Genomic DNA, 26,341 nt, shown 5'->3' on the forward strand with positions numbered 1-26,341 from the left:
CCTCATATGAATGTACCCATTTAAATCTCAGAGGGGGCACTCTTAGAGGCAATGCACAGGCATAATTACATTCCCAATGTACCCATTCAAATTTCAACCAGGCCTATAGGACTGTATGAGACCTCAGCTATTACAATTCCACACTTTGGGGAAATTGTACATAGCCTCCAAGAGTGAGGCAGTCTTAGAAGCTATGCACAAACATTCTAGAATTCTATCTAGAATTAAATTGAAGTGAAATGGTTTAAGTAAACCAGACCACAGAGCTAGGGTGTGACTCTGGGCCCCAGCATTGGAATGCAACTGTTTTTTTGTCAGTCTCTTAGGAATAAGGAAAAAAAAAAAAACTTTGTCACAGAGGTTGTCTGTGTATCTGGTATTTTTGTGTTATGCAAATAAAACAGGTATGGCTGCCTGGACTGTTGAATGAGATTGCTGACTCACTAACTTGCAGCGGATTGACACACTTCCTCCATTACTTATCGTTGCATCATGATGCCATGGCTTAGAGTCAAATCAGGTCAGCGATGAAGTACAGCCTGTTGGAACAATATGAGAGCATTTCTCATTTCTAAACAAAGGGTCCATGGCATGCAGAACCGACTGGGTTAGTCAAAAAGATATTTCAGTATCAAAGATGTATGTTTAGTCAACCAGTCTACTTTGGGTGGGTGGATGGGTGGCTGGTCCCCTCTGCACACATTTCAGACCTTTTTTCATTTGGGGAGCCCCCAATTGCTATGAACAAAACACAATCTGACTGCAGCTGTTGTGATGTATAGAACCAAAAATCCTCTATGTAGATGCAGACTAACCATGATGTGTTTTCAACAAGCTTAAATAAAACATTGTGAGACCTGGGTGGTGGTCGATAGACGATATGGCCAGACCGGGCACATGTGCTTCAGAACGTAGGCACTGCCCATGGTGAGCCTATAGAGCTCTTGGGTCCGGCAGAAAGTGGGTTACACTCCGGGATCACCATGATTAAACAACTTTGATGAATGGCCGCTGAGATCAATACCATGATGCCCTTGGGCGAAATTTATAGGTCTAATCGCATTCGGGCAGAGAACACGCTGTAATGCACAGGACTAAAATGGAAACCGTGGCAGAACTGTCACATATGTGAAACGAGTCTGAGCAGTAGCAAAGATCATCGTTGGAATCATGTTGGAGAGCATTAACACTTGTAGTACCAAAACTGAACAAACCATGTGCACTAATTTTGCGGCATTCATTATGATCATTCCGTTTTAGGGGCATCTTCCGATGATTTGAACATGAAGATGTCATTCAGAAAAACCCTGCAAAGTTGTAAAAATGATTTCTTAGGAAAAAAAAGGACTATGCTGGTGTTATATTGTTTTTTTGTGGACAATGATGATGACGATGATGATAATGATGATGATCAAGTCATATGAGAAACGGAATTATGAAATAGTTTTGCACAATTTTATTCGCACACCTTACACAAGATGTGTAAAAACACAGTTCATGGCATTTGACCTGGCTCTTGGAACACGCTGCTTGAGAGGACAGGAATATGTAATATGTTATTCTATATTCTAATATGTTATTCTTCAGCATGGTGTAGAGTGTATTCCTTCCAACTCTCCAAATCTAGTCTGATCACATTCACAACATTGCTCAAACCGCCATGCAGAATAGAACAAAAAACAAAGAAAGGAGGGGGGAAAGATCATTTAATAACTCAATGCCTTCTAGCTGGCTCTGCTCGGGTATACGTGCGCCCACGAGCATCTGAATGGAACTACATGGAAGGAAGCGCCGACGTCAGTTTTGGTCACAGTTGAGTCACAGGAAACTGTGTTGAGAAAAGCATTCTCTGGCAGACACTAGGACCCGTGCCGTCCATTCTATGGGGTGGGGAGGGATTTTACCCCTGACGTTTCTACTGTCATACGTGCTGAAATAAACGTGATTCAATGGTGCAAATTGGAACTTAACGGGCAGACTTGACAAATCAGCTGCAATTCCCTGATAGATCATCACCCCAGGTGAGTATCCTAAATTAAAAGTATTGGAATTAAGAAGCTTAATCAGACCTTCTCTCGCATATAGGCTAATTAGTTAAATGACGTTTACATCAACTGATGCCAAGGACCAACATTTTTAAATAACTTACAATCTAATAGCTAGTCAATGTAAAGGCCAGTAAAAAATAGCAATTTACACCTAATTCATTTCAGACGCACTGGCGAGCATAGGCTATTATCAGAATTATGCATTGTCTATCGGTAATATACATTTTCCTTATTCTTCATTTTTGACACATATGGTTAGACTAAGTTAAAATGATTCTGTTATCTGTGATTACAATCAAATGTACTTAGTATAACCATACGTTTTTAGTTTCGTGAGGCACAGACGTAGCCAAATTGAATTGAGCGTCTGACACCGCATCTCTCAGCATCTCCCGAGGTAACAGGTTGATTCTCCTCAGATGATCAGAGCCTTCCATGCTAATTTCATAACAGAGCTACAGCGAACCAAAATGGTCTTGTAACTATGCCTAATTAACACAATTTAGATTCACAAAACATATGTGACAGGAATTGAAAACTTTGCTTGCGGCATCCCAAGCGAATTATATGACATAAGCTATAACCAAAGCATATTCCACGTGTGCCGCAGTCATTTTTCGGTGAGGATTTAGTAATATTTACACAAGTGGCAGATATTTAACTCATCTCTCTTCAAAGTGTACAACCACATTCATAGAGAACAGTTGGTCATGAGGGCAGTGCGTATGCTCTTCTCTCGTTGTGATGTAGTTGCTTACGTGAGAAACATACTATCGTGCCGTTGTATAACTTTGACCATGGCGCACCTTTAGTCGTGTCTTCGGTCAAAGCTTTCTCCTTCGATTTCCTTCTGTTTCGAGCTCGAGATATCTTCCGTTTGACTTAAACTGTCACTGCCCCCTCGTTATTTGCGGAATTAGCCTATTTAGATGCGTGGGCATGGTAAATAGGCCTACCGCACATTTTTACCCAAGTTGGTGGCAATAACGTCTCACGTTTTTTCTTCCTTAAATCTAAACTTAAGCAATGACACGAATTAAAACCTTTAGGAGGCGGATGATTCCTGTCATGTTATCACGCTCGAGTGCGCTGAGCCGCCGGTTGTTGAGAAGAGCTACCTAATAGCACCTAGCAACACAGATGTTCGGCTACAGAATGGTCTGATGGTCAGATCTGGTTACATCGTCTCTGAACTCATCACATGAGATAGGAGCCGGCTGATCTTGCTAACATTCTGTTATACAGTGCGACCGACCACTGTGGACCACATTATACGACCTTTTGAATCGCTGTCAGTCGTGCCCTCGTTACACAATGTGTGAAGTTTCGCTCCCTGTTTGCTTCAATCCAACCTGATTGTATTATGCGTGCCACTTAACGAGTCTCTTCTGTACCTCAATGGAATAACTTCTAGAAACCAAATGTTCCTAGTTTCTGAGTGGAGTATAGTGTGTAGGTTAAGCCTACGCAGAAATCAGTGGAAGAGAGCATTGTGACCTGGAACAGTTCGCGCTTCTAGGAAATAAGCCCCTGATAACACACGCGACTTTTTTTAATTAAATTCAAATGGCGAATGAAGGGGCTGTCCGATGAGGCACGTATTTCTTGCGTCGTGTAGGGACACCCCACCCTATCCGTGGAACTTGCGGTCAGCAAACCTAGGTGAGGCAAGACTATACTTGCGAATGAATCCAGATGCGCTGGCTGTGTTATAAAAGACATGATGTAGATTCAGTGATTAAAAAACATTATCTTGATTCTGATGCATTAGATACTTTCTCAGCATTCAGACGAGAACGTAGGCCTATATTAGGCAGTTTCTGTACATCTCCCCTGGTACATAATAGAACAATAGTTTGTGACATAAAGGCCCAAGGCAGTCGTGCTATCTCTGGCGTCAACATTCATGAACCATTATCGTGCAGCGACCTAATAAACACTGGTGTTACATTATTGGGTGTTTAAAGGGACAGGAGGTTTCGTGTTTGAAAAATATAGAAAAACACAGCATAAATGTCCTAGGCATTTACTACACATGTACAGAAATGCAAATAGGCTGTATAAAGGCTTTAGGGTTACCATGGTGACTGTTTTGGAGACCTAAATAGGCAATTTTAAGACTAGGCGGTTAAGACAGAGACTAGATATTTCACCTCCACCATTGAAGCATTCTGAAGGGGAGGGAAAAGTGATCCAAGCTGTGTGGACACGTCTGGAGTCATATGTCTTACTGGGGCCATCTCACTGAGGAATGTGTCCATGTGAATTGCACATGTATTCAAATTACCTAGTAACCCTGCTTCCCATAAAAATTCAGGGAGATACAAAAAGAGATACACTAAACAAAACAAAGACAAACACACAGAGAGAGAGAGAGAGAGAGAGAGAGAGAGAGAGAGAAAGAGAGATTTAGATTGTTACACCCACAATCAATAACCACCTCTTCATGTAACCAAGACCAAACCCAAGGTCCTATTTTGCGACAGCGTACTTAGAAGAAACCCACCTTACATCCGAATTTTGCCACTTAAATCTTCACTACCAAAGTAGCAGTCACAATAAATTACCTCTTATCACGCTGAAGGCTGGTTTTAGGAGCAAATGTGCTGGAGGAAGCCAAGGCCATTGGTTTGGAGCCAAGTGTAAATTACACCCTTGCCTCGCTTGAGTACTCGCTCCCATACCCATGGGTACTGAAACCCATCTGAGAAGACAATCATTGGGGTTAAAGCAGCAGCTAGGAGTTTTGGTCTAAAACTAGCAACCTAAAGGCCCATACAAAAACCTTGCAAACACCACCAACAGTTCAGTTGGTACTGATAACAGCTTGCATATAAACTGGTTAGCTGGTGTATTTTGCTGTTATGGGTGGTGGAGGTGTGAAAGCTTAAAAGGGTGTTCCAACACAGAACTACACAGAGCACATCCTGGATGGCTATGGAAAATAATCGCATAGTGTTGCTTTAATATAAGTAATTCTAATGATAATTACTACCTGGCAACAGAGAACATTGGGAGAAAATGTAGGCATTTCCCAATTGTTTCTGCATTAGTATGTTTTTTTTTCTGGCCTAAACATTGGAATGGGACAAGGAAACTTGCCATGACATTTCTGCTGCTATAGATGAGATTAACCTATGCAACTCTCATCCACCGTTTGAACATTAGTTTTGAAAAGTTTGAACACACACTTTTCTAACATGTTGGCCAGACACCTATGTTGAAGTGGCTTCATAGCTTGTGCGATTTTTGCGGTCAATTCGGTAGTGACATTCACTGCTGCTGTGTACTGACAGACATATCACTAATGGTTAGTGTGTCTGTTTGTATGTATGTGTATGTGTGTGGGGGTGTGTGTGTGTGTGTTTGTGTATGTGTTTGTTTGGGTTACCAGCAGGGTTTAGTGAGCAGTAAAGAGCACCATGGGAGGAGTCGCACTGGACGATGGCGGGAGTCGGGTGAAAGCACCGGATGGAGGCTGGGGGTGGGTCGTGCTCTTCGGTTGCTTCGTCATCACAGGCTTCTCTTACGCCTTCCCCAAAGCCATCAGTGTCTTCTTCAAGGAGTTAATACGGGAATTTGGCGTGGGCTACAGTGACACAGCCTGGATCTCCTCCATCCTCTTAGCCATGCTCTATGGCACAGGTCAGTGTTAACCTTTCTCTATGGCACAGGCCAGTGTTAACCATGCTCTATGGCACAGGTCAGTGTTAACCTTTCTCTATGGCACAGGCCAGTGTTAACCATGCTCTATGGCACAGGCCAGTGTTAACCTTTCTCTATGGCACAGGCCAGTGTTAGCCATGCTCTATGGAACAGCCATGCTCTATGGAACAGGCCAGTCTTAGACATGCTCTATGGAACAGCCAGTCTTAGACATGCTCTATGGAACAGCCATGCTCTATAGAACAGCCATTCCCTATGGCACAGGCCAGTCTTAGACATGCTCTATGGAACAGCCATGCTCTATGGAACAGCCATGCTCTATGGAACAGGCCAGTGTTAGCCTTGCTCTAAGGAACAGCCATGCAAATATTTTGCCTCGTCGGATATTTGTGTTTCTCTGGGTCTTTCACAAACTAGTTTTTACGCCATTACAAGTTTTGGAAAGGGTATCTCCCTTACGTTCCACCTTCTTGCCAAGCTCTCACTGTAAAGATAACTGTCATTGGTCGACCGCCCTCTCAGTGTTGCCAGATGCACGATAATTATCCTCCAAAGACGATCATTTTGAGCATTTGGTACGATACTTCGCCATTTCCAATCTGGCAACACTGAGCACCTTGCTGCTTCCACTAGTTGCATTGTTTACAACAGCACATGACATCTGCATGTGGAAAAGATGTCGCGTGGGAGGGGGCGTGGTCGTCTGTATGCTATACACTACCACGCCCCCTCCCCCGCGACGAAGTGTCCTCTTTTTCACAAACTCAAATCTGGTCACCCTATATAAATGTCTGTGTTAAGAAATAACTTCTGGCTGAATTTGGGTGTAGGGTACAGGCCAGGGTTGATTTCAGCTACAACAGCCATTACTGTTGCATAGTGAAGAAAAGTCTTGATTACAGTTGGCATTGGCAAGGCACTGTAGTGGGTATTTATAATTTGATATACTAACAATTGACCAACAAATATAGTAACAATTGACCAACAAATATAGTAACAATTGACCAACAAATATAGTAACAATTGACCTTTGTGTGTGTGTGTGTGTGTGTGTGTGTGTGTGTGTGTGTGTGTGTGTGTGTGTGTGTGTGTGTGTGTGTGTGTGTGTGTGTGTGTGTGTGTGTGTGTGTGTGTGTGTGTGTGTGTGTGTGTGTGTGTGTGTGTGTGTGTGTGTGCATACATTTGAGAATACGTGATCAGGTCCTGTCTGCAGTGTGTTGGTGAATCGTTTTGGCTGCAGGCCTGTTATGATGGTAGGGGGACTCTTTGCCTCTCTGGGGATGATCTTGGCCTCATTCGCCACCAGTATTATCCACATTTACCTGTGTGTTGGAGTCATCACAGGTGAGTGGCACACATGCATCTGTCCTGTTAGAAAGAGATCCAACTTGATAAGATATAAATTACATATCTGTCAAATAAATTACATATTAATAAAAATTGTTATATGTAAAATATCTGTAAATATATATATATATGTACTGCACAGCATCACTGTGTACATATGTCTGTTTACATATGAGTGTCAATATTCGGTCAACATAAAAGATTTTGAATACATTTGCATGAAGTAAGTGAATGAAGTAATCTAATGTCACCAGTTAATGAGTGACAGAAATACGTGACAGAGCTACATGCATTTTGTAACTGTGGATGTGGTCACCATTCATAACTGTAATCTTCTTTTAATTATTACATTTCGTAAATGTAAGCATGTTATTTGATAGTTCAATTGAAATTGAAGTATATATTTATGTTTATATATGAAGTATATAGTTATTTTATATATTTTTGTATACTATTGGTTAAGATTAGCAGACAGATAGAAAGAAAATAACTGCTGAAAAGGGTCTATTGCCACCTGTACTCCCTTTAACTGTGATTGTTCTGTTTCTGTTTCTTATTTTTCTGTACTCCCTGTAACTGTTATTGGTCTGGTTCTGTTTCTTATTGTTCTGTACTCCCTTTAACTGTGATTGTTCTGGTTCTGTTTCTTATTGTTCTGTACTCCCTGTAACTGTTATTGTTCTGTTTCTGGTTCTGTCCCCAGGGTTGGGCCTGGCCCTGAACTTCCAGCCCTCTCTGATCATGCTGAACCGGTACTTTAGTGAAAAGCGTCCGCTGGCCAACGGCTTGGCTGCCGCGGGGAGCCCAGTGGCCCTGTGCTGTCTGTCTCCCCTGGGTCAGGTCCTCCAGTATGAGTTCGGCTGGAGAGGGGGCTTCCTCATCCTGGGGGGGATCCTGCTGAACTGCTGTGCGTGCGGCGCCCTCATGAGGCCCCTCACGGGCCCTAAAAAACCCGAGGGGGAACTGGCGATCGAGGAGGGCGCGGCGGCGGCGGAGAAGAAGCCGAAGCCTAAAGCCAAGCTGCTCGACTTCACCGTGTTTAAGAATCCCGGCTTCGTCATCTACGCTGTGGCCGCCACCATCATGGTCCTGGGGCTGTTCGTGCCGCCCGTGTTCGTAGTGAGCTACGCCAAGGACCTGAAGTACGAGGACAACAAGTCGGCGCTGCTGCTGACCATCCTGGGCATGATCGACATCTTCGCCCGGCCCACATGCGGCATAATCGCCGGCCTCAAGTGGGTGCGCCCGCACTGCGTCTATCTCCTCGGCTTCGCCATTCTCTTCAATGGCATCACCGACCTGGTGGGATCCATGGCCAAGGACTACGCCGCCCTGGTGGTGTTCTGCGTGTTCTTTGGCATCTCGTACGGAATGGTGGGCGCCCTGCAGTTTGAGGTGTTGATGTCGATTGTTGGCACGGAGAAGTTCCCCAGCGCCATAGGCCTTGTGCTCCTGATGGAGGCCATGGCTGTGCTTGTAGGACCACCCTCCGCAGGTCAGTGTGTTTGTTGTCTGCATGTGCATATGTGTGTGTTGTCTGCATGTGTGTTGTCTGCATGTGTGTGTGTGTGTGTGTTGCGTGGTGGTGGCGGTAACTAGCACATCTGCACACACTGAGTCACTTGTGATGTTCCCGGGCTCAGGGGTTACGCAAAGGTCATTTAAGCGGTGACAGTACTGGCACTGACCTGATTGGCCTACACATATACGTACGTGGCATCACATACGCATCCAGAAATGTACTTTTCTGTAGAAGTAGGATATATCCTGATCAATCTGAAGCAATCATTTCAAAGTCACAATGATTGAATGATGGCTGCAATAATGATAATCACAGACAGTTTTGTATTACATTTCTGAATGACCTTTGACCTATAGTTAACCATTATTGGAACCAAAATAAACGTTGTAGTAACAGGCAGCATTCTCTATCCGCTTTATGCTATTGTTCAAATATGGCTTTCTTTTGTTTTTGGCAAACAGGAAAACTTCTTGATGCCACCAAAGACTACAAGTATGTGTTCCTGCTGGCCGGGAGCGAGGTGGTGCTCTCCGCCCTGGTGTTGACCACATGCAACATCCTCTTCATCAAGAAGACACCTCAGCAGTCGGATGCCATGCTGGAGGATGGCAAAGCAGGCACAGAAATGGAGCAGCTCAGGAAGCCTGAGCAGGAGGTGAAGGAGTTGGAGGAAGGGGCCCCAAAAACCAACGGGGGCATGGAGGAGGTGAAGCAGGGGGCCCCAAAAACCAACGGGGGTGTGGAGGAGGTGAAGGAGGTGTCCCCAAAACCCAACGGGGTCGTGGAGGAGGTGAAGGAGGGGGCCCCAAAACCCAATGGGGACGTGGAGGAGGTGAAGGAGGTGTCCCCAAAACCCAATGGGGGCGTGGAGGAGGTGAAGGAGGTGTCCCCAAAACCCAACGGGGACGTGGGGGAGCCCCGGCCCGACAGCGTCATGGTGGATTCCGGAGAAGTGGAGCTCTTTCTGAAAGATGGTGGGGCGCAGAATGCTGACGCCGTGTCCAACCCTGAGACCAATCTGTGAGCGACAGACACCCCTCAAGCACAGAGGGGGGGGGGGGGGGGGGAATGAAAAGAAGATAACGGCAGGGTTTTTAAGAATAGTAAAAAAAAGCAACACTCCCAGAAGTGGAGGACCAAACCATCAAAGGACGAATGGTGCACCACCTACATTGATATTAGCGCACACACTCGACACTGTCATAAAATATATGTATTTATATATATAATGTGATTAATATATGTTTTTTGTAATTAGTAGATAATATTTAAGAACGCAGACCCCATCAGGTCTTCACATGTGTACTGTATGGGGGAAGCAGTGCTGCTTTCCCTACACTTTAGTTTATAGGACAGTGCACCAGCAATATGGCAGGATTGCCATAATAGATGTCCGGTCATAGATGTTTAGAAGTCATTTATAAGCACTGGATTTGTGTCACACATCTCATCATGCATTTGTACATTCGTTCCACAAGAGCTACCAAAAGTCGTGTGATTCAACAACGAGATGAAAGTGATGCTTTGGTCCGGTTTGGGTCATGCTCACATCATCAGTGTGTGTGGTTCCCTTTCGTCAGAGCTAAACCAGGGAGGTGTGTGCCTGCCTCGCACGGGTTGCATTTGTTGGGTTATTGTTATTGAGTCTTGAGTGTAAACAATTCATCGAAGACCATGGCAAGATGAAAGTATTCAAGACCTTCAGACCACAGACTGATCTCTATGGGTAAATAAATCTCTATGGAAAAAAAGGATCGTTATTTTACCGCTCCCGTGGTACCGGGAAGGCTGTAGAAACCGCTGGTTGCTATTTAATGGTAATGGTATTTAGTGAGAGAGAGAGCAGCTTGCTTTTGTTTTGAAGTGACGTGCACGTTTGCACAGACATCTGTCCACCTGTGTTTTTGTGGCATGCTGTGTGCTTTTTTGATGTTTGTTTTTTGTTTAACTGTTACATGACCTTGTTACATTCCAGTACTGTTCATCAGGTACAACTGAGTTTCTGTCCTTCCATTTATGCTGAACTGAAAGGCTTCAAAGGATCATCCTACTGCCATTTTTCAGTTGATAGTTTTGTAGGTTTTTTTGTAATTTGTTTTGTAAGAAGGTGATTTTGGAATGCTTTTTACAATGTTGTGGCTAAACGGCCTCTGAAGACATTACTGTAATAAGTGCTATCTCTTAATAGTCTTCTAACCTTACTTGATTTTTTTATAAGTTCTCTACTTGTAAAGGTGTGGCAACATTTAGTTGACGATTGTTCGATGAAGGCTGGATACTGGCAGCTATTTTCTTTAATAATCTGGAAGTAGAGCACTAGATGAATTTCATGTCCTGTTTATTTTCCTGTAATGTCTGCACTCTCTATGCCTGTTACTAAAGAATGAAATCAGCAAGGGTTTCGCCTCGTCACCCTGACTGACAAAACACTGCCACTGTCTTATAAAAATAGATCCCTGACGGGTCACATTTGAGACACTGATGGGGTCTATTGTACCCCAGGGGCCTATCACAAAGGGACGAAATGCAGCCTTCCTCTGGAGGCTTCGGGTTTCACAGCCACTCAGACACACCAGATGAGCCTCGAATCGTATTAAACTGGAATTAAAGTTACCTTGAAGATACACCCTACCCATGATATGAACTGGATTCATTCGATGAATAATGGGGGTTGTGTTGTTTTTTTGTTTGTTTGACAGAAGCTTGTCCTGGGGATTAATAGTTTGGACATTAAAGTCACAACAATATATTTTTTTAATGATGTATATACATTAGTTAGGATTCCTGATGTCAATAGGAAGTTGCATCATAGTTAACTACAATAGTCAGTAGCTACAATCGTGTCACATTAGGCTATAAAAAATATCTTGCCAAACCAATGATGTTTCCTGCCTTGGTCACCTAGATCAACCTAGCTGGAGCAACACAACAACCTCACCGACAGATTCAACCGTTGACTTCCTTCCGCTGCCACACACACACACACAGCGCTGTTCTTAAATAATTTCCTGGGTGCCTACAAACATTCAAAAGACTTTTTTTTATTTTGACTTTTGAGTAACTAGTATGTATTACACCATTTTTTTCAGGCATAGTAAGAATATTAAATACACCTGGGTGGATTACCTGCCATTTGATTGTCTTGTCACGCCCACAAAACCTCACAAGATAAAAATTGTAATTTCGTGACCATCTGGTAACAGTGTGTGTAGTACACTTTGTGTTAATAAGTGTTGAAACAGTGTTTGATCTCATCTGTGCTGGTGTGGCCTTTCCTGTGCACTGACACCATGGCTCCCTGTGGTAATGTTTCTACCGGCACTGTTCACACGGCTTCCTTCCAAAACCTAAACCTGCTGCTTTCGATGTGGCCATTACAGATTTCAATAAATATGAAACTACGAAGAGATATTTTTGTTTGTCATTTCTGTCCCCTTGACAACAGAATATAATGCCTTCTGTTTACTTGTAGATTTAACGTTGTCCAATTGGGCCACCTACTGGTTAGATGCATCAACACAAAGGCTATTAACAGTCAGCATTTCATTTGATGAACGAAAAAGTCTACCATGACACCAGTGCATACAAGTACTTATTAATTTATTTACACAATTTAAAATACACAAATACAGTGGCAATACAAATGAGGAGAAAAATCTTACAGGGCAAGAAGATTTCCCATAATTCCATTTGAGAGAGTTTGCTAGCACAGTGTGACGTGACGTGTGGCTCTGCAGTCACAGACCGAATGAAACCAGGTCATGAAAACGTTAAATCCAAGAACAGAAAATAAAAATAAAGAATAAAAGACAGTTGGTTGATCCCAAACAAAGTGTACTCGTGTCTTTTTTTTCTTCTTCTTCTTCTCCACTCTTAAGTGTAACTAACACCAGTAAGGGACCATCCCCAAATAAGTTTGTGAGCGTTTTTGTATTTTTTCACGTATTTTTTTTTGTTGGCGTTTTTATATTTTTCAGACCACCAGAAGTGAAAAGAACTAGTTCACACATCGCCCTGCTAAGCACTAACCTTTTCTTCAGCACCCTCGCACTACAGAGACAGACAGAGGCTATGTAAAAATGGAGCTTCGCCATCACTAGAAACATCCTATATACACATGACAACAGAACTGAAAGAGTTTTTTCACCACTAAACCTCCCCATTTCCCCCCACAGACTACAAGAAAAAGGTCTAATGCTCTAATAGGCTGAATGATATGACGCGGCAAGCCGGCCGTTTCAACTCCGTCAGGACTCAACACCAGGAAGTCCAGGAGCTACAGATTTGGAAGAAATAATAATAATAAAAAAAAATTAAGTAAAGCCATTGTAATAAATTCAGTACGCTTTTAAAAACAAACCAAAAAAAAAAAATCAAACCCCAAAATAACCCAATTGAGTTCAAAAGTCTTTTTTAAAATATAGGCTTGAAGAGGACCCCCCCCCCCCCCCCCCTCTTCCCAAAGAAAAAGAGGCTGATTCCAAAATAGACATGGCTTTCTTTTAATGAGAGCTGACGGCTGGTGCTCAGCCATCCCTGCTCAAAGAACACGTCCCATGAAGCAGTCAGAGGGAAACAGGACAGAGCGAGGAATAAACGTGAGAGAGAGAAAGAGAGAGAGAGAAAACAGGACAAACAACAGACAAATAAAATCAGAAGGAGAAGAAAGAGAGACAGAGAGGAAACTAGAGAGAGGGGTAGAGAGAGAGAGAGAGAGAGAGAGAGAGAGAGGGAGGGAGAGAGAGAGAGCCCTTGGGGATTAAGTGACTTCAGATCAAGCTGAGGCGCTGAGCATCCTCCAGTCACAGGGGTAGTCATGGAGACCGAGGGGAGTGAGGGCTGTTCCACTCCCGCTGTGAGTCTCCCCTCCCCAGATCGCCTTCCACAGGGAGGGGGAAATTGGTGCAGGGTTAAAACCAGAACGAAAAACAGCAACGTCAACATTGGACATTTCTACAATGCAGGCATTTCACAGCTTTCCAACAGCATTAAAAACATAAAGAGAAGCTTCATGGGGGGGGGGGGGACGCTCACCGCCCGGGAACAGAAACAACCAGGCGCTTATAGAACTGAGAAAGTAGAACAAAACAGCTGACTGTGAGAACAGGGAAATAATAGCTTTTTCGGTGGTTTCCCCCTTTTACATAAAAATAAACAAAAAACAAACGCATTTCTGCATGTTTTGCTAATGGATCCACTGCACTAGAGTGTGGCATACAGGCATGTTGGGGCTGGCATTCTCACCCCACCCCCTCGTATTTCGTATTGGCGATGCAGGGATTTTCAGACAGACAGTCTCCGGCCTGGAGTTCACGGTTCAAATAAAACAAATACGAAATAAAAAAAAACATTGACACGAGTTTTTCGTGTCACAAGCCTGAAAAAAAACGACCCCGCCAACAGAAGCTTCCGTCCAAGCACTCACCGCAACAGGTAGAAACTGCTTGAAGTTTGCCTTTGATACAACACAGAGCGGGAGGGTAATAATTGGGTGGAAAAATGCCATTGGTGCAGCCGCAGTCCCAGGTCTGCCCCAGAGCCATCAGCCTCTGTGCCTGGGAGGGGGCAAAAAGAGAGGGAGGGCGGGGGGGGGGGGGGGTGTTCAGGGCAATGGGGGCAAGACTGAGGAGGACAGAGGGACGCTAGTGTGCTGCCTCTACATCGCTGGGGGGCTTTTTGAGGTCATGAGAGGACGGGGGGGGGGGGGGGGGTTACCCCACTGACAGAGGAGGGCACTTCCTCTTAGCGTATGCCAGGGTGGCAAAGGCAACGACGGCCAACGGACATCCACCTACATGATGGGCGAGGCTCAGGCAAAGAGCAGTGGAGCAAAAAACAAATGTGTCAAGTTTGTGTGTTCAGGTGTGTGTGTGTGTGTGTGTGTGTGTGTGTGTGTGTGTGTGTGTGTGTGTGTGTGTAGGCGTGTGTGTATGTATGTGTGTGTGTTCATGTGTGTGCGCGCAAGTCTTGTTCATGTTCCCCACCATGAGGGCTAGCATGACGTATGGCTAGACAGAGCGGTGTTCGGAAGAAAAGGTGAGAGGACTGAAAGTCTCTGGCCCTTGACTGGCTTGGGTCGCAGATTCATGGTTGTGTTTGTGAGTGTGTGCGCACTTTTGTCGTTTTTTGTGTCGATATTTTTTTGTTTGGTTTTTCTTCGTTTTTTCCCCGTCTATCCCGCAACAGATCGTCGTCGGCTGCTGGATGTCCTGGTCAAGGTGGTTGGGCCCTCAGGGTGCCGTTGCCCTCGGTGTCAAGTGAAGGGATGGGAAGGTGGGGTGTGCTGGGGGCGCAGAGGGAGGGGGAGGTCTGGTCTCATCGAGGTACCGCAGACTGCAGGCCACTGGGGGTGACGCGTGACAGAGCCTTGGGGGGGGGGGGGGGGGGGAGAGAGAGAGAGAGAGAGAGAGAGATTAGCATTAGCACCACACAAAAGGCCTTCACTACCTACAGATATCCACTGTCTGTTTATGGAACTCAGAGTTTCTCACTGTGAACTTTGACTACGTATGAGCTTTCTCAGAATGGCGGCTAACTCTCCTGAGCTCTCCAAGTTTGAGCATGGATGACAGCTGGGGACAGGAGCACTTCACCATGGGACACAAGGAATGTCAACCTCCAACCACCCTACCACCCGCTGCAACCTCCGCAACAGGAGTCATGCTCCTACACACTTTCACACAGATGCTCACGCCACACACACACACACACACACACACACACACACACAGAATTACTGAAGTTGATCAAGTTCAACGTTTTTTTTCATCCATTTCTGAATTTTTGGTGGAACAAGAAACACATGGTTCTGTAAATGTACTCCTTGAATGGAGGACTGACTGAGTATGTTCTGCTGTGTTGTATTGTGTTGTGCTGTTGTATGGTGTTTGTGTGTGGGTATGGAGAAAGTATCAGCTAGAGGGATTTGGCCAGGACAGAGGACAAAAGAAGGATTTAAGACTTTGTACACACACACACACTCACACACACTCACACATACACACACACACACACACACACACACACACACACACACACACACACACACACACACACACACACACACCTTTGTCTGTACTTGCATAAGCAGAATTCAGAAATTACTTAATGTGGGAATTTTTCCCCCTCCCTCTTCTTGAATGGACTTGCCCATGCTGGATAGGACAGTGAGCAACACACTCTAGAGATCTAGCCAGTGGTGCAGCTTTTGACCTCTAGGGGGCGAGAAAGAGCCATGAACGAGAGGCAGCGAGGGAGAGGGAGGTGAACAGCGAGGGGGGAGGGGGACACAGCGAGACAGAACAAAAGGGCTGCCAAGGTGAAGTAAGCAGCCATAGCTTAACTGCAGCCACATCTCGTGACTGTCCTCTTTCTCCACTCATCACAATGGGAAAATGCTTCAAACTTGGAGGCAATGCAAAAGAATATATTCCTACACACAGACTTGGCTACAGTTATTCGTCTCTACGACCAATAAAAAAAAAACCTGCCATCACCATATGGAGGAGTGCCAACACTATGAAGTGTAATCTTATCATGACCTGGACTGAGAGCTGAAAAGGGGTGTCAGGAGGGGCATTAACAGGGACACACTTCAACAGTGGATGGGGGTGAGGGGGGGACTAGACCGTGAAAAGGGGGGGGGGAACCCTTGTGAGCATGCTGGAGAGCTGTTAGCAGTCAGCAGGCCACAGCCAAACCCAAAGCAGAGAGGGACACACACACACACACACACACACACACACACACACACTTCACACACACACACACACTTCACACCCAGACACACACACACACTTCACACCCAGACTGATATCACATACTGAAACAGGAAGACACACAAAGAGTAGGAAACAGATTAAAACAAATTGAGGAAGAGAGATTAGATTTGAGACGAAGCCAAAAGGGAGCACACACGCACAAACACGCAGGCAGAGGGCGCAGTGGAGCACACAATCAGCAACTCTGAACTGCAGCGGAGGCCCAGGCTTCTTCTCTCGGCAGCACGTACACCTGCACGCTTTTAACCCCCAACCTGACCAGCCACAGCCACAGTAGTCAACTGACCAGCCACAGCCACAGCAGTCAACTGACCAGTTTCAGCCACAGCAGTCAACTGACCAGCTTCAGCCACAGCAGTCAACTGACCAGTTTCAGCCACAGCAGTCAACTGACCAGCTTCAGCCACAGCAGTCAACTGACCAGCCACAGCCACAGCAGTCAACTGACCAGCTTCAGCCACAGCAGTCAACTGACCAGCCACAGCCACAGCAGTCAACTGACCAGCTTCAGCCACAGCAGTCAACTGACCAGCTTCAGCCACAGCAGTCAACTGAGCCGCCATAGCCACGGCTAGTGCCAGGGCTGGGGCTGGGGGGGGGATAAGCGTGCTGTGTGCGGTCCAGGGGAGTTTCCAGTAAGGCGCTTTTTATTGCAGCCATGGGTGAGAGGGGACGAGGCCAGCTTCTGGTGGCCCAGGGAACTATGGGACCATAGGGACGCACCAGTTGAAGCAGATGGGAGGACGACGGCATGTACGAGTGTCCATATGTGGCGGGACCAAGTACAATGCCACTAGATCCAGGGTGGACGTTTCATTCAAGCAAATAGATTAACTACTGTTTAAAAGGAGGCGGATCCACCATGTTAGCATGTCAAACAGCGCCTCAGGGAGCAAAGGGATTTCATTTGGGTGGAACTCTTTTTGTCGACGCCCTTGTGTGTGTGTGATCACTGTATCCTGAGCCAGTTTGGACGTGACAAAACAGCCCTGGAGAGTGTGTACCAGAAGGGTGTGTGTGCGCGCGCTTGTGTGTTTTTGCATATCTATCCCTCTCCACCACAGAACAGGCCCTGTTTACACTGCATTTATAATACACTACATTACTACATGAATGGCCACCAGTGTTTTCAGGTCTGGTCAAAATAGGTTTCGAATCTGTAATTGATGGTCGTGTTGAACCTGAACTACCCATCCCCTCTTCGAAAGCGCGGTTGAAGAAGCTGCATTATTTGAGCAGAGACTGGAACTCTAGTTGACATGTAGCGTTTAAAGATGACTGAATAACTGGTTTGTATGAAGTAAGGTCAGTCGACGTCAGTGGTATGCCAGCAAATGCTACTGTTCATTTATGTGTACCACCAAGTTTGCTGAACTCAAGGTTCCTTCATTTCCGAAAACCCCCAGATCATTCCCGCCATCTTCCCCACACTACGATGGTGCATAAATGAGTCTCATATTGACATTTTGAGCTATTTCCACTGTTAAAAACCGAACTCCATTAACGTGCCTATACACGCATTGGCTGGGGGCTGCAAGTGTGCTGCTCTAATCCGGCAGGTTCTTATCCTGCCGCCCATCTGTGAGTTGCCGGCTAAACGCGGGCATCTGCTGCAGAATTACACTCTCACTAGCCCACGTCACACATTACGCGCTGGGGGTCACTACACAACCAGGATCACCCTGCTGTCCATGGCAACCTGGCCAACGCAGGGACTCAGACCCCCCCGTAGCCAGGTCTGTACGCTGTATATGAGAAGACAGCCATGGAGCCGTTGTGTTGTGTTGTGATTCAGTACTACATCTTTTAGTACATACAGCTGCAGATGTCGGCCTTTGGATGCCAGACAGGAAGTTTACTTCAGCATAAACACTGGCTCAGCTGTCCCTGGCCAATATAATAAAAACAACCACAATTGGCTTGCCATATAGTTGGGTTTTTGCGTTAGTCTGTAAGATGCTTGCAGAGGGTCAAACGTCTGAAATGAAACACTTTGTTCCTATGGTGATCAGCAAACTTGCAAACCCAAGTATGGCCCCATTAATGTTACAGCATCTTTGAAAACTTGAGTTAAGATTGGGACGTTTGAGCTTTACCATGTTTGTCCAAACCGGTAATTGTGTCTGGCCTGAAGGCTCAGTGGTGTGCTAACGCTAATGCTGTGCTAATAGGCTTAACAAACAAACAAACAAACAAACAAAACGTTTCCCTGCAGACTAATTAAAAGAAACAATGCAACCGAGTTGTCCTGAACTTCTTGCGCAATAACGAGAGTGACATCCCGGAGAACACTAAACCCGAGATTCCCCTTGCGGTGGTCAACTTGCAGCGCCCGCCGGGTCGGTGTGAAGAGCCCATCTGAGGCTGACGACGAAACAGCACTGCAGCCTACAGCCTCACACTCAGACCATAGAGCCTGTGTGTGTTTTTGAGACCCCCTCTATCCGGCCATACACGTTCAGAACACTGTCCGGGTTACTAAAACTACATTCCCCAGTGTCGAGCTAGACGCAAAAAACCCATTTAATGCTCCTGAACGGGCCTTCTTAGAGATATCCAAACCACATGTGATCATGTTGGTGTTGAAGTTCCAACGCTGGACCACAGCTGGTCCAGAAAAGCTGGTATTGTGTGCAGGGGCTGGGGTAGGGTAAGGTGGGGTGGGGTGAGGGGGCATCAGCTGTGCATTATAGGCTGGTAGGTGTGAGGGACAGGGGTAGGCAAAGGTAGTCCAGAGGGATTAAGAAAAACAAAATGGCACCCTGCTGTCACTCACCCGGGGCTGCCGTCACACCAGAACGTGTCGAGCAGCTACTTGGCATGATGATCGAAGGGAATGCTATTCTGAGGGGTGGTGGTCAGATGTTGGGGGGGAGGGAAGGGAGGAGGAGGAGGAGGAGGAGGAGAAGACATCCGTTTGTGAGCAGAGACAGAGACACAAAGAAACAAAAAACAAAGCCCATCCCAGCACAGTGCTCTGACAGGACCAGAAGACACTTAAAACAACAGAGACTCCTGGTTGAGGACTAAGAGGGGGGGGAGAGAGAGAGAGAGAGAGAGAGAGAGAGAGAGGGAGGGAGGGAGAGAGAGAGAGAGAGAGAGAGAAAAAGAGACTATCACAGGGACAAGAGTTTCAACACCATCAGAAAAGAATGAGAGGTGGGGGGAGAGTCTTGACATAACAGTTCCAGTTAAAAGCAGCAATAATGAAAGCACACACACTCGCTTCCCAGTGACCCCAGAATTACGGTCTGAGTGATTAGTTGTACTGTAGGTGCTCATTGTAAATAGGGATTTCTGTACAGCCTGGAGCAGTATTTCCGTAGAGCTAAAGGGCTTGTGCAACACTGATCTAAATTAGCTGGTTTTAACCTTTAACGGAGTATATGGAGCAGGCCTGAGGCCAGTAGGAAATACTGTCTGTATTGAAGGTGACTACAGAGTTACCAAAACTAGCCTGCATCCTACATGATCATGTGACTGACGCACCCTCCCCATTTCACAGTTAATCCTGCCTTGCATTCGTAACCTACAGTGACACGGGCTGGAACCACAGCAAGCTCAACAGTATAGATGACTCAACGCTGGACAAGAACGTGAAAAGGAAGAGGAAGTGCGTGTGAGCAGTCTCTCTCTCTGTGGAGCCCCTCTTCCTTCCCTCTTTCAGAAGGCCTGAGGGAGAGTTGCATGCCAGCACACAAGCTCAGCCTCTTGGCAGTGCCAGCCTAACTGTGCCATGCCAGCCGGCAAGTCAGCTAGACGGGCTCAGACAGCCTGGCACTAGCACCCTGGGAGGCACCCTTAGGAATGACATTAGGCTGCAGCAAGTGCTGGGGACTGAAGACGCTAACTCAACACAAACCAAACACACACGCACCATTTAAAATAAAAACAATATACTCCCTACAATTGTGTGCGTGTGTGTGTGTGTGTGTGTGTGTGTGAATGACCAGAAAAACCACACACACACACACACTATCTTCCCAAAGCCAGCTGCATGTTAAGTTGCTGTCCCCTTCTTCTGAGAGAGCGGGTGAGGCGCTTTAGACGGGGCGGCAGACGGGGGACACCTTACCTGTGAGGTGGACATGCGCGAGGTGTCCTGCCGACCCGTCAGGTCTGAGGACGAGATGTTGACGGGGGCGCCGCGGTGCAGTCTCATGCTGACCTTCCTCTCCCGCTCCATGCCTGAGAGAGAGAGAGAGAGAGAGACATTAGCATTAGCACCAGACAAAAGGCCTTCACTACCTACAGATATCCACTGTCTGTTTATGGAACTCTCACTGTGAACTTTGACTACGTATGAGCTTTCTCAGAATGACTTCAGCTTCCCATAGAGTGAGGATTTTTATCAGTATTTCTGAGCTCCATGGCAGGCAAGCCCTTGAATTTGGAAGAGGCATTAGTCTCTGAACAGGAGTGACCAGGTGAACAGAAATAAAAAAAAAACAGTGAATGTGAAACTTCAAAACATACAAAAATATGAAACATCATGTCAGAAAAAAAAAAACAAGAAAACAAATTGAACTCGATTCTCTAATCAATAGTATGCACGAAAAACAAATCAACTGGTCAATAGTAATTAGTGGGAATTATCATGCAGCAGTAACTCTTACAACGTAAAGCTCCAGAGGAAGCACTCTGCCGTTTTAAAAAGCAAAATAAAAAAAAAAAGCCGCCTTTTATTTCAGCAGTCACATCTGGCTGTGTGACGCACGCCGCCCCGGTCCCTGACAGCAGTTCTGCGGTGGCTTTTACGAGTGAGCATGAGCGTGAGCGTGAGCGTGAGCGGCAAGGGCTTTCATCACGGCCTGCCTGCCTGCCTGACTCAAACCAGGCCGGCACTCAGCCACCCTGCCAGCCTGTAATCTCATCAGCTATTACCTCACCCGGACTAGCTAACTTACGGCCCACAGAGCGCCACAGGAAGTGGACATTTACGTCAGCGAGGCAGAGAGGAGACGTGAGCGTGCCCAGCTGGCAGTGCTTGCCTTTCCCAGGACACAGTCAGCCATCTAAGGCCCCACCTGGCCACAAACAGTCTGCGCAGGACCCGATGTGCAACCAACTAGACAGGGCCTGAGGTAGTCACAGCCATGCCTGATTTCAGATTTGACTAATTAAAACACTGAAAAATGTGCTCACATTACTTAACAACAACGCAGTTTGTGATGAAAGCTTCTTTTTATTTCCATCCTTTCACAAACAATGTCCCACTGGAAGAATCCTTTTTCTTTTTTTAACAGCTCAATTCAAAATTAGCTGCTAGCTTTCCAGCAAAGCGTTAGCAGGTTAGCCACAATACACTAAGGCGCCTTTTAGATGAATTAATAAAAAGGTGTCTGCATTGTGACTGAATCATGAATTACTGCAAACCTCCACTGATCTCTGCTGTCGTTACTGTGGCTTTTATCCGATGACATAGGAGGAGACCTCGCCCTCTTAAACACAACTCTTGGCCACTCCCAGCATCACGCTAGCTAGCGTCACCTCTGAGGGAAGCTGACCTCTGAACCAATCATCTCTCAGACGATGAAAGGAACAGGCTGAAAGAGAGAAGCACCTGGGTGTGCTGCCCTGCTCCCCCCCCCCCCCCCCTTCCCCCTCTGATGAGACAGGCTGAGTGCTTTTAAAGAAGAGGAAGCAGAGCGGAGTCCAGAAGAACAGGAAAGAGAGGATGACGACAACAACGACATCCTGTAGCTCCCAGCGGAGGGAACACAGAAGCTGTGGAGAATTGAGCAACGGAACAGCGGTCTCGCTTTCAGTGTGACGCTGCAACGGCTGCAACGGCCGCAGCATAGTTCTCATTCCACCGCCACGGAGCCGTGGGCTCTGCCAGCACACGCCTGTTAGCTCTACAGTTCCCCTCACTAGGCGGGCGGGCAGGCAGGCAGGCAGGCAGGCAGGCAGTCACACACTGGATGCTTCTCATATTTTCAGTATTCTCTCACACACTGCTGGAGTTTTAGGAGTGACGAGAGGTCTTACTGGGTGCCTGGGTCAGTCATTACAATGGTCCAGATATCCAAAGCCTCAACACATGTGTGGGGTGGTTACATTGAGCAGCCTTCCAGTCAGCTGAATAGTTTTCTTTTCTTTTTTTTTTTTCAGCTTTTGGTGGGAGAAAAGGAACATGGCTGTCAGAACATGACAATCCTCACTGTCAGGACATGACCAGCCTCACCCAGGTGCCTGAAGGAGGAAGAGCTCCCTGTGAGGCAACAATTTCATCAGAGCACCGGGTCATGGTGCCTGCCTGAAGTGTAGTGAGGACGTGTGTGTGTGTGTGTGTGTGTGTGTGTGTGTGTGTGTGTTAGTGTGAGCGAGAGAAAGACCGGAGGGTGAGGGAGTGTGCTTGTGTGTTCACCTGTGACTGAATAGGTGTATTTTTGTTAGTTAAGTGTCCCAAAGATTAATGTTTTCTTTTTTAACTCACTAATTCATGATTTGAAGGCGAGCGCGCGCGCGCGCGTGTGTGTCTGTGTGTGTGTGTGTGTGTGTGTGTTTTAAGGCAGCTCACCTGTGTGTGAGGTGGGTGTGAGTGGCGTGGGGGGTGGCACGTCTTGCGTGGCACGGGGTCGGCCTGAGGCTGATGGCATGCCGCGTGCCGCTGGGTTCCTGCCGTGCCTCAGCCGGTCCTCACGATCCCTCCTCTCGCGCTCGGCGTCCTCCGCTGCACGATTCGCTCCCTAAACACACACACACACACACACACACACACGTGAATGGTTACAGGTTGTGTTCTCACCGACTTGTTCCAAAATATCATCCCAGCACACCAATAAAAATATGAACTCACAAAATCACGCTCAGATGAGGGGGGGGGAAATCTACTCACTGTAACACAATGTTGGACAAAGGCACAAACACACGTTTAGCAAACACACACACACACACACACACAAACTAATGCATCAAATACACCTGCCAGGACACAGCTGTGGGCCACAGTAAAGTGTTGGGGGGGCTTATTCCACTTATTCCCAGGATCAGACACCAACCCCTGGCACTGAGGAGCGCCACGCTTCAGTAATGGTGAAGAGGGAGAGATCAGGTAGCTGGAGCAGTCTCTGGACTGGTGGAGTTTATTCCTGCCATGATGCATCAGAGTTGTTGTCTCTGAGACCAACCCAGAGACCAAACTATTGGCCTTCAGCCAACTCACACAGCTTAACTGCTGCCGCCACCGTCAAGCACACACACACACACACACACACACACACACACACACACACTCCTTCCATTTGCAAACACCAACATATCCTTGTGTATAATTGAACATACTCCTACAGTCTTAGACTCATCGCCCCCCCTCCACAAACACACCACACACACACACACACACACACACACACACACACACACACACACACACTCCTTCCATTTGCAAACACCAACATATCCTTGTGTATAATTGAACATACTCCTACAGTCTTAGACTCATCGCCCACCCTCCACAAACACACCACACACACACACACACACACAGAGAGAAGTGCCCTGCAGAATACTCACAAACTTGAGCATGTTCCAGTCGAACACATAGTCGTAGGAGAAGCCCTGTCTGTGGAAGAGGTTTCTGAACAGCTGTCTCAGGTACGAGTAGTCGGGCTTGTCGTCGAAGCGCAGCGAACGGCAGAAGTTGAGGTACGTGGCGAATTCCGCTGAGGAAGGAGGAGAGGGAACATCGGTTAAGATCACTTTCAACAGGTCCGACATTGGAAACTCTCATCAAAAGGACTAGGTATACCACCCGGGAAGGCAAAGCTAGTTTCACTGACAATCAGTCATTTTAGTTTGGTGACAAAACATTAGAACAAGGAAACAAGACAAGTCTGCAGAGGCACTGGACTCCAGTGTGAGGATTGAGCGCCCATCTCATAACACATTTCAGTTTCAGCGTAGGGTCAGAGTTCAGTGTTTCCCCTACCGTTATATTAGGGGGGCGCCCCGCTCCCCCAACGGCACCCCCCGCCCCCCCTGGAAGGTCAAGTTAATGTTGTTTAATTTTATTTTCTATAAAGCGCCAGATCACAACGGAAGTCATTTAAGGTTACCTTTCCTATAGAACAGGTCTATAGCTTGTTCTTTTATTAAACAAAATAAATAGCCTTATGTTATTTATCTTATTTACACGACGGCATGTAATTTCTGTCTCTACATGGTCGCGCGTTTACAATTCTCCTCTGCTCTCTGTATCGCGCATAGCGGAGTTCCGCCGCGATGCGCGCGCGCGCGCACGCACGCACGCACGCACGCACAGAATTTTACGCCGCAAATATCTCTAAAAAAAAATCCAGAAGCCCAGAAAGATACACTGCAGTGACAAAAGCTGCACACTTTGTGGATAATTGTCATAAAGGCATGTTCCGATGTTTAGTTCAATGTACAGTTAAAATAATTGTTCAGTGGTTATATTGACTGCTGTCATTAAAAGAAACACATGAACACCATAATTCCTTTAAGCGCTTGTGTCGGTGGCCGCGCCCCCCCCCCCCCCCCCAAAGCTGTAAACCTAGGGGAAACATTGGAGTCCATTCCCAAATTAACTAAGTCAAGTGTGCAATTCCATGCGCCAAGCAAACCCTCTTCTGACACCCGGTTCACTCCCTCAAGACCCGGGGTTCAGTCAGCCCTTCCCCGCTGGTGTGGGTTCACAGTGACGTTTGACAGTCTGCTCCACCATATGCTTGTACAACACTTACGCTGATGTGAGTGCCAGCTGTTTACCACACACTAAACTGGATTGGAAGGGACTGAGTGCTTTTGGCTCTCAATCTGTGTGTTAATATATCGTCTGCCCGTTTTCGTAATAAGCATTACCCATTTCCCCGCTGAACTGCAGAAAAACCCGGGGGAAATGGTGACATGGGGCATGGGCCAACAATATCTTTGAACTTAAGGCCGTTCTCCTGTATCGAGTATTTTCATATCAACAGTACACCACACCATGACCATAGGCCACTGCTGAGCAAATACAAAATAAAGGTTTTCCCTTCAAACTGAACTGTTGAGCTAAACACACGAATTAATTTTCAAATTCAAGTCATCAGGCTAAAATAACAGACTTGTGTGTGCCTGTGTGTGTGTGTGTGTGTGTGTGTGTGGTACATACAGGGATATCCTTTGCACAGGACCTCGATGGGCGTGGACATCTTCTTCTCGCTGATGCGCTCGTACTTCTGCCTCTTGGTGGCCGCCTTCAGGCCCTGCCAGGGCAGAGAGCCCAGGTTGAAGTACATGAGCACGTAGCCCAGAGACTCCAGGTCGTCACGCCGGGACTGCTCTGTAGGAGGAGAGGGGGAGGAGAGGAGAGGAGGCAGACAAACAAACAAGAGAGTGAGCCCGGGCTGGTACATGGCTGTTAGGCAGGATGACTAAAATGCGCGCACACACACACACACCTGATCTAGGGGGTGAGGGAGGACAAGCCTGTGACTCAACTTAAATGGTAGAAGGTGCGTACGTACATAATGTACAGAGTATAGAAACACTAGCATAAAGTTCACACACACACACGTTCACACGTTCACACACACACACACACACACACACACACACACACACACACACAGATCCTTTTAGAGGGTTTCATTTGGATCGAGACTGTAAATCATGTCTGTACAAAACATTTGTTTAATAGGCCTTGGCTATGTTATACTAATTTTGGTAATATGGTAATTTTGCAACGTTACGGACAACTATTTAAAAACCCATGCATGCGTGCGCGGGGTATGCTGACCAATGCCCAGGTGGGTGTTGATGGAGGCGTAGCGGGCGGTTCCGGTGAGGTTCTTGTTCTCGCGGTAGGGGATGTGCTGGTGGGTGCGGGCGTCGCGGTACTTCTTGGCCAGGCCGAAGTCGATGATGTAGACCAGGTTGCCCTTCTTCCCCAGACCCATGAGGAAGTTGTCAGGCTTCACGTCTCTGTGGATGAAGTTCTTGGAGTGGATGTACTCAATGCGGCTGATCTG

General features: G+C 46.6%; 2 protein-coding genes across 2 annotated transcripts in view; one reads left to right on the forward strand and one right to left on the reverse strand.

Moving 5' to 3' along the window:
- The first annotated feature begins 1,492 nt into the window (after window positions 1-1,492).
- Window positions 1,493-9,607, forward strand: slc16a3a (solute carrier family 16 member 3a). Its single transcript, XM_012827097.3, has 5 exons — window positions 1,493-2,021; window positions 5,443-5,693; window positions 6,915-7,058; window positions 7,765-8,556; window positions 9,045-9,607. Exons 2-5 carry the CDS (start codon window positions 5,471-5,473, stop codon window positions 9,605-9,607), a joined length of 1,722 nt encoding a protein of 573 aa, XP_012682551.2. The 5' UTR covers window positions 1,493-2,021; window positions 5,443-5,470.
- A 2,559-nt stretch (window positions 9,608-12,166) lies between these two features.
- Window positions 12,167-26,341, reverse strand: part of csnk1da (casein kinase 1, delta a) — a 15,284-nt gene continuing 1,109 nt past the window's right edge. The window contains exons 2-8 of the mRNA XM_031577069.2: window positions 26,110-26,338; window positions 25,483-25,653; window positions 23,883-24,031; window positions 22,888-23,056; window positions 20,440-20,552; window positions 19,141-19,208; window positions 12,167-14,949 (exon numbers count right to left, since the gene is read on the reverse strand). Coding sequence (XP_031432929.1) covers window positions 19,176-19,208; window positions 20,440-20,552; window positions 22,888-23,056; window positions 23,883-24,031; window positions 25,483-25,653; window positions 26,110-26,338 — 864 coding nt within the window. The 3' untranslated portion in view covers window positions 12,167-14,949; window positions 19,141-19,175. The remainder of the gene's footprint in view (window positions 14,950-19,140; window positions 19,209-20,439; window positions 20,553-22,887; window positions 23,057-23,882; window positions 24,032-25,482; window positions 25,654-26,109; window positions 26,339-26,341) is intronic.

Source organism: Clupea harengus, chromosome 1, assembly GCF_900700415.2.
Source record: "Clupea harengus chromosome 1, Ch_v2.0.2, whole genome shotgun sequence".
Taxonomy (NCBI): Eukaryota; Metazoa; Chordata; class Actinopteri; order Clupeiformes; family Clupeidae; genus Clupea; species Clupea harengus.